We start from the raw sequence: 12,703 nt of genomic DNA, 5'->3' as shown, positions 1-12,703 counted from the left end.
ATTGATCTTCAGATGGGGAAAGGGTTCCAGTAAAAAACATACATTCACTTTCATTGCATAGAATTTAATATATTAACCATGACTTTTATCTGTCCGTATTGGGTGGTGCCCCTATATGATCCAGTTTGTCTACCCTATACAGGAAGGATAACAATTACAAATGTGCATTCACTTTAATTGAGAAGAATACAATATATTAAGTTACCTGTCCATATTGGGTGGTGCCACCATATCCACTTTGTGCACCCTGTATGGAAAAGAGTTATTTATTATTTTATTATTCAAATCATTTGTTAGCCACCTTTGTCTCTTGTGGAGCTCAAGGCAACTTATATATAAAAAAATAAAACAACAATTATAAAAACTGATTAAAATCACAGTTTAAAAACTCTGATTACGACTGCCAATAACAAGCTAAATCAATCCAAATACAGTCCTAAATAAAACCATCTTCAGCTGCCTCCTGAAGATCAACAATGAGAGGAGATTGTTCCATAGCTGTGGGGCTACCATGGAAAAAGCTCTCTCTTGTGCACTCACCAAACAAGTGTCTTTAATTGGTGGGGCAGTCAGGAGAGCATCTCCCCGCGATCTCAGTTCCCAGGGAGGAAACAGGGGGAAAGTTCTTATTTTTAAAAAAATATACTGTACTTGAGAAGAGAAAATGGTTTCAATTAAAAATGCATCTTCAAGTTGGAGAATGCATTCCTTTACTAGAAAGTGTACAATTACCTGTCCATATTGGCCGGTGCTGCCATATGACCCACTTGGTCTACCCTGTACAAAAAAGAAAAGAAAAGCTGATTTCAAAAAAGATTCTGGGGGTGGTAGTAAAATTTCAAGTTCATTGTTATTGGGGAAAAATGCAAATATATATACATATATATATATATATTACCTGTCCATATTGGGAACTGCCTCCGTATGATGCACCCTGGATAGAAGAGAATTTGTATTTCACAAAATATGCTATAATTGGGAGGAAGGAATGGTCGCAAGCAATGTTCCCTCTAAGATGTGGAGTCTTGTGAGCAAAAATTCTACCTTGTGAGCTATGTGCATTAAAGTTGTGAGCGAGCGATTTGCCTACTGCATAAATCAGTTTGCTCTGAAGCCATCCTTGCTGAGCTGAGACAAAAAAGTGTGAGCCAGAGGCTAAAAAACTGTGAGCTAGCTCACACCAACTCAGCTTAGAGGGAACACTGGTCGCAAGTAAAAATGCATTTTCAGGCTACTTGGAGAGAATATAATTACCTGTCCATATTGGGTAGTGCCACCATATGTCCCACTCTGTCCACCCTGTATAGAAAAAAGCTGCTATATCAAAATAGATTCTTAGGAGGAGGGAGGAAAGGAAGTAAAATTTCAAGTTCACTGTCATTGAAAAGAATGCCATAAAATATATTACCTGTCCATATTGAGAACTGCCTCCATATGATGCACCCTGGATAGAAGAGAATTTTTATTTCAAAAAGATGCTATACTTGGGGGAATAAAATGGTTGCAATTAAAAATGCATTTTCAGGTTACTTGGAGAGAACAGAATTACCACCATATGCCCCACTTTGCCCACCCTGACGAGAAACCCTGTTATTTTTTTAAAAAAAAATCTTGGGAGGAGGAAGAGAGTTCAAGTTCACTGTCATTGGAAAGAAATACATTACCTGTCCATACTGAGAACTGCTTCCATATGGCGTACCCTGTATAGAAGAATTTTTAAAGGTAGTGTGTTGGGAAGTTACGATAAAAAATGTGCAGTCCTTTTTGTTAGAAACAATACAATAAAATGAATTACCTGTCCATACTGACTACTACTTCCATAGGTTCCACTTGGTCTACCCTGTAAAGAAAACCATTATCTAACCATTATTTAATTACTGTTACTGAAATGCCATATTACCGTAATATGTCTACTCTCACTTAATTTGTATATTTGAGAATAGAAACCTTTTGTTTTATATATTTCTTAGTATCAGACTCTCTAATAACATAAAGAGTTCCAAGGCTGGAAGACTCATTAAAATCAGATAAAGTGTTTTCTGCAATATGAATTAATGTTCTGCAGAGGACCATTTACATTTCAAAAGTTGCAAACACTCTGCAGTGTTCAGCTGGTCCCTTATGCTACAGTTTACCATATGATTTTAACCTATTATTCCTAACCTCCCTAAGCAGTAGATTTTACTTTACACATTACAAGTTAGCCCTGGCCTCTTCAAGTACTCCCTCTGTCATTTAGCTACAACTAAAAAGTCCCATCCTTCTTTTTCTCACTCAGTACTGGCCAAGAAGCATCATTTCATCCCATCAACACCCCCCCCACCTTCTTTTTATCTGGCATTTATTCTGGCCCTGACCTGGATGGTCCAAGCTAGCCCAATCTAGTCAGATCTTTGAAGCTAGGCTGGTTAGTATTCCAATGGGAGTTTGTTGTTCAGTCGCACAGTCGAGTCCGACTCTTCGCGACCCCATGGACGAGCTCTCGTCAGGCCTTCCGATCTTCCGCCGTCCTCTGAAGTTGGCTCAACTTCATGTTCGTTGCATCGATGACACTGTCTAACCATCTCATCCTTTGCCGTCCCCGTCTTCTTTGACCTTCAATCTTTCCAAGCATCAGGGTCTTCTCCAGTGAGTGCTCCCTTCTCATTTGGTGGCCAAAGTATTTGAGCTTCAGTTTCATTATCTGGCCTTCCAGGGAACAGTCAGGGTTGATTTCTTTGAGGATTGACTGATTTGTTCTTCTTGCAGTCCAAGGGACTCTCAAGAGTCTCCTCCAGCACCATAGTTCAAAAGAATCTATTCTTCGGCGCTCGGCCTTCCTTATAGTCCAGCTCTCGCAGCCATACATGACTACTGGGAATACCATTGCTTTGACCATGCGGACTTTTGTTGGCAGGGTGTCAAGGCTGCTATACAGAGGCAGGCAATGGCAAATCACCTGTTAGTCTCTTGCCTTGAAAACCCTACGGGGTCATCATAAGTCAGTTGTGACTCGACAGCACTTTACACACATATTTATTCTGAAATGCAGAGCAAACCTTTTTCAATCCAGATTCCCTGGAAAGGCAGCACAGAAACCTCCCAAATATATACATAATAAAAATAACCCCCTCTTCTGCTCAAGCTCCTCATTTACATTTTTGTGTTTCTTTCTCTTTTAAGCCTAATAATATAAACCCCACTTTCAAAGACTAGAATATTATCCTTATTCTAGAGGGGAAAAAATGAAACTAGTACACAATAGGTTACCATATATGCAGTGCATTCAAAAAGTTTTTACCTGCCCATATGTTCCACTGCCACCACTGTATGATCCACTCTGTGCGCCCTGAACAGAAAACAGTCAGTGTTTCATATGTATGTATGTATGTAGATATGCATGTATGTAGATACATTCACTTTCATTGGAACAATACACAATATTAAGAATTTTTACCTGTCCATATGATGTACCGCTGCCAGCATATGGTCCGCCCTGTACAAAGAGAGACATCTTCAAAAAAGGTACTGTAGTCAGGAGGGGAAATGTTTCTGATTAAACAAGGGTCCAGTTAAAAAAAACACATTCACTTTCATTGGAACAATACAATATATATATAAAGGTTTTCACCTGTCCATAAGATGTGCCGCTGCCAGCATATGGTCCACTCTGTACAAAAAGAGACATTATCTTTTTAAAAAGGTATTGTACTGCGGAGGGGAAATGTTTCTGATTAAATAAGGGTCCAGTTTAAAAAGTACAGTCACTTTCATTGGAAGAAGAAGAAGAAGAAGAAGAAGAAGAAGAAGAAGAAGAAGAAGAAGAAGAAGAAGAAGAAGAAGAAGAAGAAGAAGAAGAAGAAGAAGAAGAGGAGGAGGAGGAGGAGGAGGAGGACAAAAGATTGGATTTATATCCCGTCCTTCATTTGGAGTCTCAGAGTGGTTTACAATCTTCTTCCCTTCCTCTCCCCACAACAGGCACCCTGTGAGGTAGGTGGGGCTGAGAGAGCTCTTTGAGAGCTGCTCTTGAGAGAACAGCTCTGAGAGAATTGTGGCTTGCCCAGTGTCACCCAGCAGCTGCATGTGGAGGAGTGGGGAATCAGACCCAGTTCTCCCAGATTAAAGTCTGCACCCCTAACCATTACACCAAACTGGCTATACAAAAAAATACATTATTTTCAAAAAAGGTACTGTGTGTGGGGGGGTGAAATGTATCTAACTAAACAAGCATCCCATTTAAAAAGTACATTCAAGTACATTTAAGAATTTTCACCTGTCCATATGATGCACCACTGCCAACATATGGTCCACCCCAAAAAGAGACATTATTTTCAGAAAAGGTACTGTACTGGGAAGGGGGAGAAGGTTTCAATTAAAAAAATCCACTTTTATTGGAATAACACAATATATTCCAAGTTCATACCTGTCCATATGATCCAGGGCTGCCACTGCCATATGATCCACCCTATGCAGAAAAGAGAGAATACTTCAGAAAAGATGCTGTAATGGTGAGAGGGGTGGTTTCCCAAAGTGTTATTTTTATGTTTGTATAAAACTACAAAAATGAATTTAATCTGGAGATAGTCCATAAAGTAATACATATTTAACATAACTTTAAGACTAATACACCAAACTGCTGCAGGACCAGAATCAGGAGAAGAGGACGCCAGCAGCTGCTCTGGGGTGTCTGTGGCAACACTGGCTGCTGGGCTCAGTGTTTGAGGTGGTGGGGCCTGGAGCCTCGCCAGCTCAGCAATGGGTGTGTGTGTGGAATATGGGATTTCTCCCCTGCAAGTCTCACGGGCCCCCCAACAATATGTTTCTCATCCTCCACATTTTCCCACTGTCAAAACATGGAGCACATCTCTGGGACAGACCTAAGCAGGTTGGTCGTCAGAGCCCTAAGAATGGCTGGAAAGGGACAGAACACTCTTCTGTTTTCTGGGCATCCTTGAGATGAGGAAAGTGTGCCCACTGTGATTGCCCCAGCAGGGTGCTTTCCGAACACTGAGATGCCTGAAAAGGGTTCAGAGATCACCCCCATGAGACATTCTTTTTATGAGACTAGCGGCCCTGCTTTCAGAGCCTCAAGGATGCCTGCAGAGGTTGGAAGCTAGGCTCCCAATAACTGGTACTCTACCAGAGCACTTTGAATCAGATACCAGTCATAGCTCAAAGAAAGTAGCACCCTCGGGCATTTCCAGCTGAGATGAGAGGGCAAATGAATGTAAAAAAAAAACAGTTGGTAATTTGAAAGACTGAGAGGAAGAAAAAGTGAAAGTACAAGATAAGGTATCTAAAGGTAAGGCACCTTGGGGTTCAGGGTCTCTTTGTGGAACTTAGTCTCTCAGAGGATTGGACCTGATGACCCTCAAGATCTCTTTCAACTCTATATGGCTGCACATCTTTGGGTACATAGGAGTTCTTCTTTTACTATGCTTATGCTCTGCTGAAATAGTTGTAACCAAAGCATTGTCTACAGTGCTTTCATTGCAAGGAAACTAAATATAGAGGCATTCAGAGGTCATTTCGGGGGGGATCGCAGTTCCCCTGGGTGAGGTACGGGGGCGGGGCACATGACGAAGCCCCGCCCCCTGCTTCCGGCCACCCCGCTTCCAGCCCTCATTCAGCCAGGAGGAGGCAGGAGAATAGGGAGGGTAAGTTGCTTCCTCCCTGCCTCTCCCCACCCCTGCCTGCCTGGGGCCAGGGAGGACCTTCGCGGGGCTTCCTTGCACTCCCGCCGGCCTTGCAGGTCCACCGCCAGGCCCCTCATGGGGCTCAACAGTGGAGCTGCAAGGCCGGCGGCGGCCGGGACCGTTGGGGGCAGGGTATGTGGCCTTATGACACACTTCCGGTGATGTCAGGGGGTGTGGCATATGCTCATGAGTTATGCTAATGAGTTCCCCTAGCTCTTTTTCTACGAAACGACCCCTGGAGGCATTGCTATACAGATGTGCATACAAATGTCATGCTGATTGCTTTCAGGTGCCTCAGACAAAATCACAATTGGTTTGTGATGAGAAGGAGCAGCGAAGTCCTCACAAAGTGTGCTTCCCTCTCCACTCCTGTCCTGACACAAGGCAAATGGAAACCCTCCTGGTTCTCTCTTATCTACAATTTGTTGTGACAGCTTTATCTGATGAGATGACAAAACTGCAGTTTGTTCTCTTTCCTATAAACCAGATTTCAAATCACTGTTTTTTCCTGTCATTTCAATCCTGGTTTGTAAGCAACACACCGAACAATTTGTCACTGTTCCTCATTTGGACATCAGAACAGGCTGTAGTTTGAGAGGACCATGGATATTCTGTTTTCCAACCACACGCGAAGGAAAGAAGAAGAAAAGGGGTCAAGGCTTCCTGGCTTGGTCTTTGAATGCAGCATTTTCTAAAAAAAAATTACCTGTCCATAAGAGCTCCCACTAGCACCATATGTGGAAGATGAACCCTGTTTTTAAAAACAAAAACAGAGCGTTTGTATCATTTCATTAGCAGGCCTTCCTGAACATTACACTGCTTGATAAAAATCCATTGTACGACAAGGAGCCATGCATTTTCCTTGTAAGAAAACAGATGGCAGTTACACTGGTGTTACCTGGTTATCATTTCTGTAACAATATTGGGTAAGTATTTAAATAATATTTCATTCTTATCTTTAGTAGGCAGTAATTATAATATTAGTACAACTCTAAAGCACTGAACACCAAATATTTACCTGGCCATAAGAACTGCTGCCATAGGAGGAAGACCCCTAGAGACGGAGAAAACAAGTTTAGCTACATTTCTCTAAACCCTGTTTCGGGGGGGGGGGGAGAATAGTGATATACTTCTCAAGGTACTCATTGGAAGCATTCCATTTGCAAGAGGTCCCTGTCATGCATTTCTGATGTGGTTCAGTGGTATGAAAGAGTGTACAATATATGTATCTGGATGTTGTGAACTTGCTGGCATTAAGTGGGCTTAAATTGCAGGATGCATATATGCTAGCAGTTTATTGCACTGTTACAACTATGCATGTAATGAGGCAACATTGTCTCTGCAACATACAGTGATCTGACACAGTTGATGCTTCACTTTCAGAGTTTTTAAAGAATCTATGCCATAGTAAGGCAATAGAATGGAACAGGACGGAAGCCTCATACTTAACCACTTAAGAAGCTCTTAATTACTGCCCTTCTCTTGATTACAAAATCTTTTTTTTTAATTAAAGGAAACGAATGTGTGGACTGTACATCACTGTTGCCTGTCAGCTAGCTGCCATGTTTTGCTTGCTCCCTTCTCTGATCCTGGTGCTACGGCACATGCCTCATAGCTTGCTCGCTGCTCTGCCACTTGCCATAAACAGCGATAGGGAGACCGTGAGAACCAGTGCTGCCAGACTGAGTTATCTGCCTGACCTTGTGACGGGGGGAGGGCTTGCGTTCCACTGCAGGTGTGAATTTTTCGGCTCTCATGGGGCACTGAGACTCTCCCGCTTATTATGTAACCTCCCGCCGGGAGAATTCCCGCCCGCGTGCTCGGATTTCATTTGCTTAGCCATTTGCCTCATCCTGCTATATGTAGGGATGTTTCCGCCCTATTGTCATTCCTAACAATAACCCTGTGGACATGGTAACAGACCTGTAGTCTAATAAAGCATAACGCTTCCCTGGAAACATGTGTGGAGATTTACTTGCTGTTGAACCTGACATTGCCTCACCAGCATCCCATGTGCTTCCTCTCCAGCATTTCATAACATAAAAATAATTGTTTTAGAAGTTAAAACTGGCTGCTTCACAATTTCCTTTTACCTCCCCTACATCTGAGTACAGTGCATCAAACAACTAAGAGGAGAAAAAAATTGAGCACAAGGGTAAATAGATACAATTACATCCAGCAAGTATTTCATTGAGAAATAAAAATCACAGCTCTGAGAAGAGACTGCATATAATTATGAAAAGAATATACAAAAGACTGATACTTGAGAAGGAGGGACAAAACTAAACTGAGAAGAAATCCTTCAATGGAGCGCTCATATTTTTGACTCATATGTCTTTCGCCACTTGTCCCATTTGTTTGAACTTTGTCTCATCATAAAGGGTTCTTAAAGGATTTTTATCATGCCTTGAGTTGACCAGGCATGTTTTTCCTGGTCAGGGTGAAAGTCAGTTTTATTGTACCCCTTTATCCATTCCACACAATGGCATCTCCACCTGTCAAGGATCCAGCATATTTCCAAATATGATGAAATGTATTTAAAATATTCATAGAACTTAAGTACTGTATCTGTGACTGTAAGTCCTGTAGCATCTTGATACCCCAAGCTAGCAAGAGGGAGTCTTGTATCCATGCAAAGAGTCTACACGCTTTGCCAATATGGTGGTGCCCACACATTGCCACCTGCATTGTTATGTTCGTCAACTGAAGTGGCTAGATGCAAGTTTTTATGTAAGAGGACATGTACATCTGCAGCTGAGCCACTGGTTGTTACACTGGCCTAGTTGCCCACAACTACAAGTGTATTAGTGTCTAAGGCATTTACAGTGCAGTGACCTTCTGTACAGTTTGCAATAAGATCTACAGTAACATTCAGTTTTATGGTCAGTGTGCAACCTATCCTGCCTTGTCATAACTAAATGTGGGCTTAATACATTCCCTCATCTGCTCTTCAGTGCTGCTTTCCTCTTTGTTTCTTGTTTAGCACCGACCATAGTTTACTACACAACATTTGACTCAGAAAACCATGATCAAAACTTGCCCTTCAAACTAGAAAGAGACTACTTCAAACCATAGTTTCTGAATCTGATCTTACCACCATGGTTTGCAAAGTTGAACATTACAAAAAGGGGCCACATGGACACAAAGGGGAGGGGAAATCTTATCCCTCTCACTGACCCCCTTACCATGATGTCTCCTGTTCCCCCCCCCTTTGATGGCTCTCACTTGTCCCACCTTCACTATGCTTTTCCACAGTTTCTGTGACTCCTCCTCTTCTCCCCTTACTGGCCCCTGCTTTCTCTCTCCCTCTGCCTTTGTTGCTGCTTCCTTCCCCTCTCCACTCTCTCCAATTATCTTTTCTGTCGTCCACCGCCCCCCCCCGCAACCCCTGTGGCCTGTCCCCACTCCTCTTCCCGTGGCTTCTCTTTCCTTCCTTCTTCCTGACTCCTGCTTCTGCTCTCCCACATCTCCAATGGGAATTAAATAAAACAGAAAATAAATTAAAAGTCCTGAGTTCATGAGACCACCCTTAGGTTGTCTAGACTATATTATCTGAGATTATCTAGGCAACCCAAAATGGTGGCCAAAATTTTATGAGATAGTCTCACAAGATCTTGTGAGCTAATCTCCTTTTTAACTTTAAGATCTTTTCTGCTAAATTGGGGGTTCTTCATCAATTCACAGAAACATCTGCCCTAGTCCGGGGTGCCCCTCGTGGATTTTTTAATCTGCACAAAAGGGGGCCCTAGTTGGCTGTTAGATTTACGATGGCAAATTATAAACAACACTAATCAGGAAACTGAGCAGGTAGCTGCATGCCAGAGTGGAGATGGAAGAGGAGGGAGGGCATTAATAATCTGTGATTTGTTCATGGCTCTTCAAACAATGATACAGAGGATTGTTTGAACTGAGCCATTTAAAAAAATAATAATAAAGACACATTGGAATAAGTGTAGAAAGAGTACTTACTTCTCTCCTACCTCTATATTTGTAAGAAAAAGTGCCCTGTAAAAAATGGTAATCACATTCATTTTCAAGAACAGGATGTTTCTTTTGTTCCCATCAGTGTTGTTATCTCCTCACTGCAGTGTTTCAGTGACCAAAACAGCACAGGGTAAATAAAATTACCTACAACTATCCTAACCAAGAAATGGAGGTTGCACCCACAGAGAATGTTGTGGATTACACTAATAAATGATGAATGCAGTTGCGTTCTTCCACAGTGCAATGGAGTGCATTCTGCAATAAAGATCCATATGGAACTGGGTCTTGTGAAAGTCTGTATGAGGTGCTGAGCTCCCAGGTCACTATAAAGACCAAGTCTGATGTTCAATAGATTCCCTTTGGATAGTGGTTTGGATTCCAAATATGTATTTTTCTTCTACTGCAAAAAATCAACACACGTCAGGGGAAACAGAGCTCTGTTACATATGGCAAAAAAGCACAGATCAGGGATGTATTAAGTGACAAACAATAAATGCTATGTATTTAGAGAAGAATATCAGTTACCTGTGCACCAGGGCAAACACATTCTCCCTGTAGAAATACAGAACATTTAGTTGCATCTTTGTTGTAACAAGTCTCGTGAAATGGAACATTTTTGCATATTATATATATTGAGAAATTTGCTTGCACTCCTGCCAAAGCACTACAGAAAGAAACTTGAATTACTATTCCCTTCTAGACAGTGGAGATAAGTTAACCCCCACTGCACTGTCTTAAATGTTTCACCATCTCGGATAATGAAATTGTACTGTTCAAAATATATTGTTTTTAGTATGTTTCAATGTCATTTAAGGGAGTATTATTATATTGTTTTTGATGCAAACTGCCCTGAGACCCACTTGTAGGGAAGGTTGGTCTAACAAGTTGAATCTAATAAATAAATAAATAACACCAACCACCTATTTCTTTTCATTTGTAATGCTGCTATGCTGGTTATCGTATATTACATTATGAGTTGAGGATTAGACTTTTTATCTTTAGTCTCTTTTAAAGTTATAAAGAAAATGTTTAGCTAAAATCAAGTTTTTAAAAAATGTAATGTAGATTTCCATTTCAACACGTAGTGTTATTAAAAACAAGGTTGTCAACCTTTTTTTGGGGGGCATGGCCTTTGTACTGTAACAATTGTATGATACAGAAAAATGCCTTTAGAACTGGTTCATACCATAATTCAGTTCAACATGAGAAATTCAGCAGATGAAGCTATTTCTGGCATGGAAAGCCATGGGAAAACATTTGCATGTAGAAATTCTGCAGGTCATACAGCTCAATAGTTGTACCAGAAGACAAAGTATGGTATGGTATGGTATGGTATGGTATGGTATGGTATGGTATGGTATGGTATGGTATGGTATGGTATGGTATGGTATGGTATGGTATATACAGGACTTCTACTATGTCATCAGTCTTCACAGCAACCATGCGTGGTAAAGTTGCTATTATTTCCATGATAAAAATGTTTGGGAATCTTCTAGTGTAGTAAGAACTAATTACCACAAATATACATTAATGGCATTAAACAGCTGCTCAAAAGTGAACAATCAGCACTGGTTAGCTGTATAGTTATAAGCACTTTTTCCCCTTGAATGGTTTTCAGAAAGCTTGAAAACGGATTCCCATGCCTGCACACATTACCCAGATTGTATCAACAACATCATACTGTACCTGACCACTTTGAAATGAAAGAGAAAGGAAGTTATATTATCAATGTGTCAGAAAGAGATTGGTTACTTTTAGCTCCCCAAAGAGACAAGATGAGTGAGGGTGATCAAAATGGCTGGCAGAAAGGATATAAAAAGGCAAGAGAAAATTCTCATGGGCAGCTAGATGTGGGAGGCTGAGCTTTTGACAGACAGGAACAGGAAATGAAGAGTCTTTGCATCCACTTTAATGCTCAGTTAATAGAAACAGTAACATCAAGTTTTAGTCTAAGGGACAATTTGCTTACCCGTCTATAGGCAGATATAAATGATCCATCCTATAAAGAAAGTTGAAATCAGTGTCTCAGTATGTGATTTATCAAAACAAAGAAATGAAATGTTCATTCATTCATTCAGGCCAAGGCTTCCAATTTACATGTCAGTGCCTGAGGAGCTTACTAATTTTTTTTTAAAATCTATGCCACTATGCTATAGGCCAGTATGTTTTTACTGCTCCACAAGGAGACCATCAGAACACAGAACTGGTAAAAGTGTAAACAACTATCATACTGTTTAAGATACAGGAAGTGGGTCATGGGATTGTACCCTCCTTAAATTAAATCCCCCTGTGTCACAAAGGCAGCAGTGGAGGCCAGAGGAGGCTCCACTTATTGGGGAAAAGGCAGCAGATGCTCCTGGATAGAGCAGGGCGCCTCACAAGAAGACAGTAGCAGCCTTATGCAAACCCTGCTGGAGTGGGGCAAGGCAAGGCAAGGGGTTAAGAGAGCAACCAGGCTCTGAGAAGAGAGATCTTGAGCAGCATGGGTGAAGCCTCAGGGATAAAAAGGGACCTGTCAGAATGGGGGGGGGGTCAGGAATGAAGCTGTCTGAGCAAAGCTGAGGGAGTACAAAGAAGAAACAGGAGGAGCTGGAGCCTGGGGCAAGATAAGGCTACCAAACTGGGACAGGTCTGCTGGAACAGCTCAGACACCTTGGGGTTTGAAGGGGCAGAAATGGGAGGGTGAAGGGGACTGCACTCATGAACGCCACTTGTGAGGAAGCCTGTGTGGACTTTGCTGCACCCAATAAAGAAGCAATTAAGGAACAACATTGTGTCTGGGGAGTCTCTGCTGACCATGGAATTCAATTATGATGTCCCATTGCCCCATGGGGGGGGGCAGACACCCCCGACTATAGTGAATGGATACTTTGGCACTGACATTAAGATTCCTCACTTAAGAATAACAAAGATTGTGTAGCTGTAACGAAAAGCAGTACACCTGCATCTTCTTTTTCTGTTCCATCTTTCCTCAGAAAGTACTGTGCTAAAAAATCATGTCATCTGACATCATTGAGCTTTGAGTTTCCATGCTCCCAAGCTGT

At 41.6% G+C, this 12,703-nt stretch overlaps 1 protein-coding gene across 1 annotated transcript in view; it reads right to left on the bottom strand.

The window, feature by feature from the left end:
• The window catches only part of LOC107112232 (hornerin-like), a 115,938-nt gene that overhangs the window by 22,688 nt on the left and 80,547 nt on the right, over window positions 1-12,703 (bottom strand). The window contains exons 35-51 of the mRNA XM_015413329.1: window positions 11,629-11,658; window positions 10,185-10,211; window positions 9,645-9,680; window positions 6,694-6,729; window positions 6,382-6,426; window positions 4,403-4,444; window positions 4,253-4,291; window positions 3,611-3,649; window positions 3,437-3,475; window positions 3,281-3,328; window positions 1,796-1,840; window positions 1,665-1,700; window positions 1,409-1,444; window positions 1,255-1,299; window positions 899-934; window positions 733-777; window positions 206-247 (exon numbers count right to left, since the gene is read on the bottom strand). Of these exons, the coding sequence (XP_015268815.1) occupies window positions 206-247; window positions 733-777; window positions 899-934; window positions 1,255-1,299; window positions 1,409-1,444; window positions 1,665-1,700; window positions 1,796-1,840; window positions 3,281-3,328; window positions 3,437-3,475; window positions 3,611-3,649; window positions 4,253-4,291; window positions 4,403-4,444; window positions 6,382-6,426; window positions 6,694-6,729; window positions 9,645-9,680; window positions 10,185-10,211; window positions 11,629-11,658 (666 nt within the window). The remainder of the gene's footprint in view (window positions 1-205; window positions 248-732; window positions 778-898; window positions 935-1,254; window positions 1,300-1,408; window positions 1,445-1,664; window positions 1,701-1,795; window positions 1,841-3,280; window positions 3,329-3,436; window positions 3,476-3,610; window positions 3,650-4,252; window positions 4,292-4,402; window positions 4,445-6,381; window positions 6,427-6,693; window positions 6,730-9,644; window positions 9,681-10,184; window positions 10,212-11,628; window positions 11,659-12,703) is intronic.

The sequence above is a fragment of the Gekko japonicus genome, unplaced genomic scaffold (genome assembly GCF_001447785.1).
Source record: "Gekko japonicus isolate JY-2015 unplaced genomic scaffold, Gekko_japonicus_V1.1 scaffold70, whole genome shotgun sequence".
Lineage (NCBI taxonomy): Eukaryota > Metazoa > Chordata > Lepidosauria > Squamata > Gekkonidae > Gekko > Gekko japonicus.
Note: the sequence above shows the minus strand (reverse complement) of the source record. Positions and strands in the feature narration are given on the sequence as shown.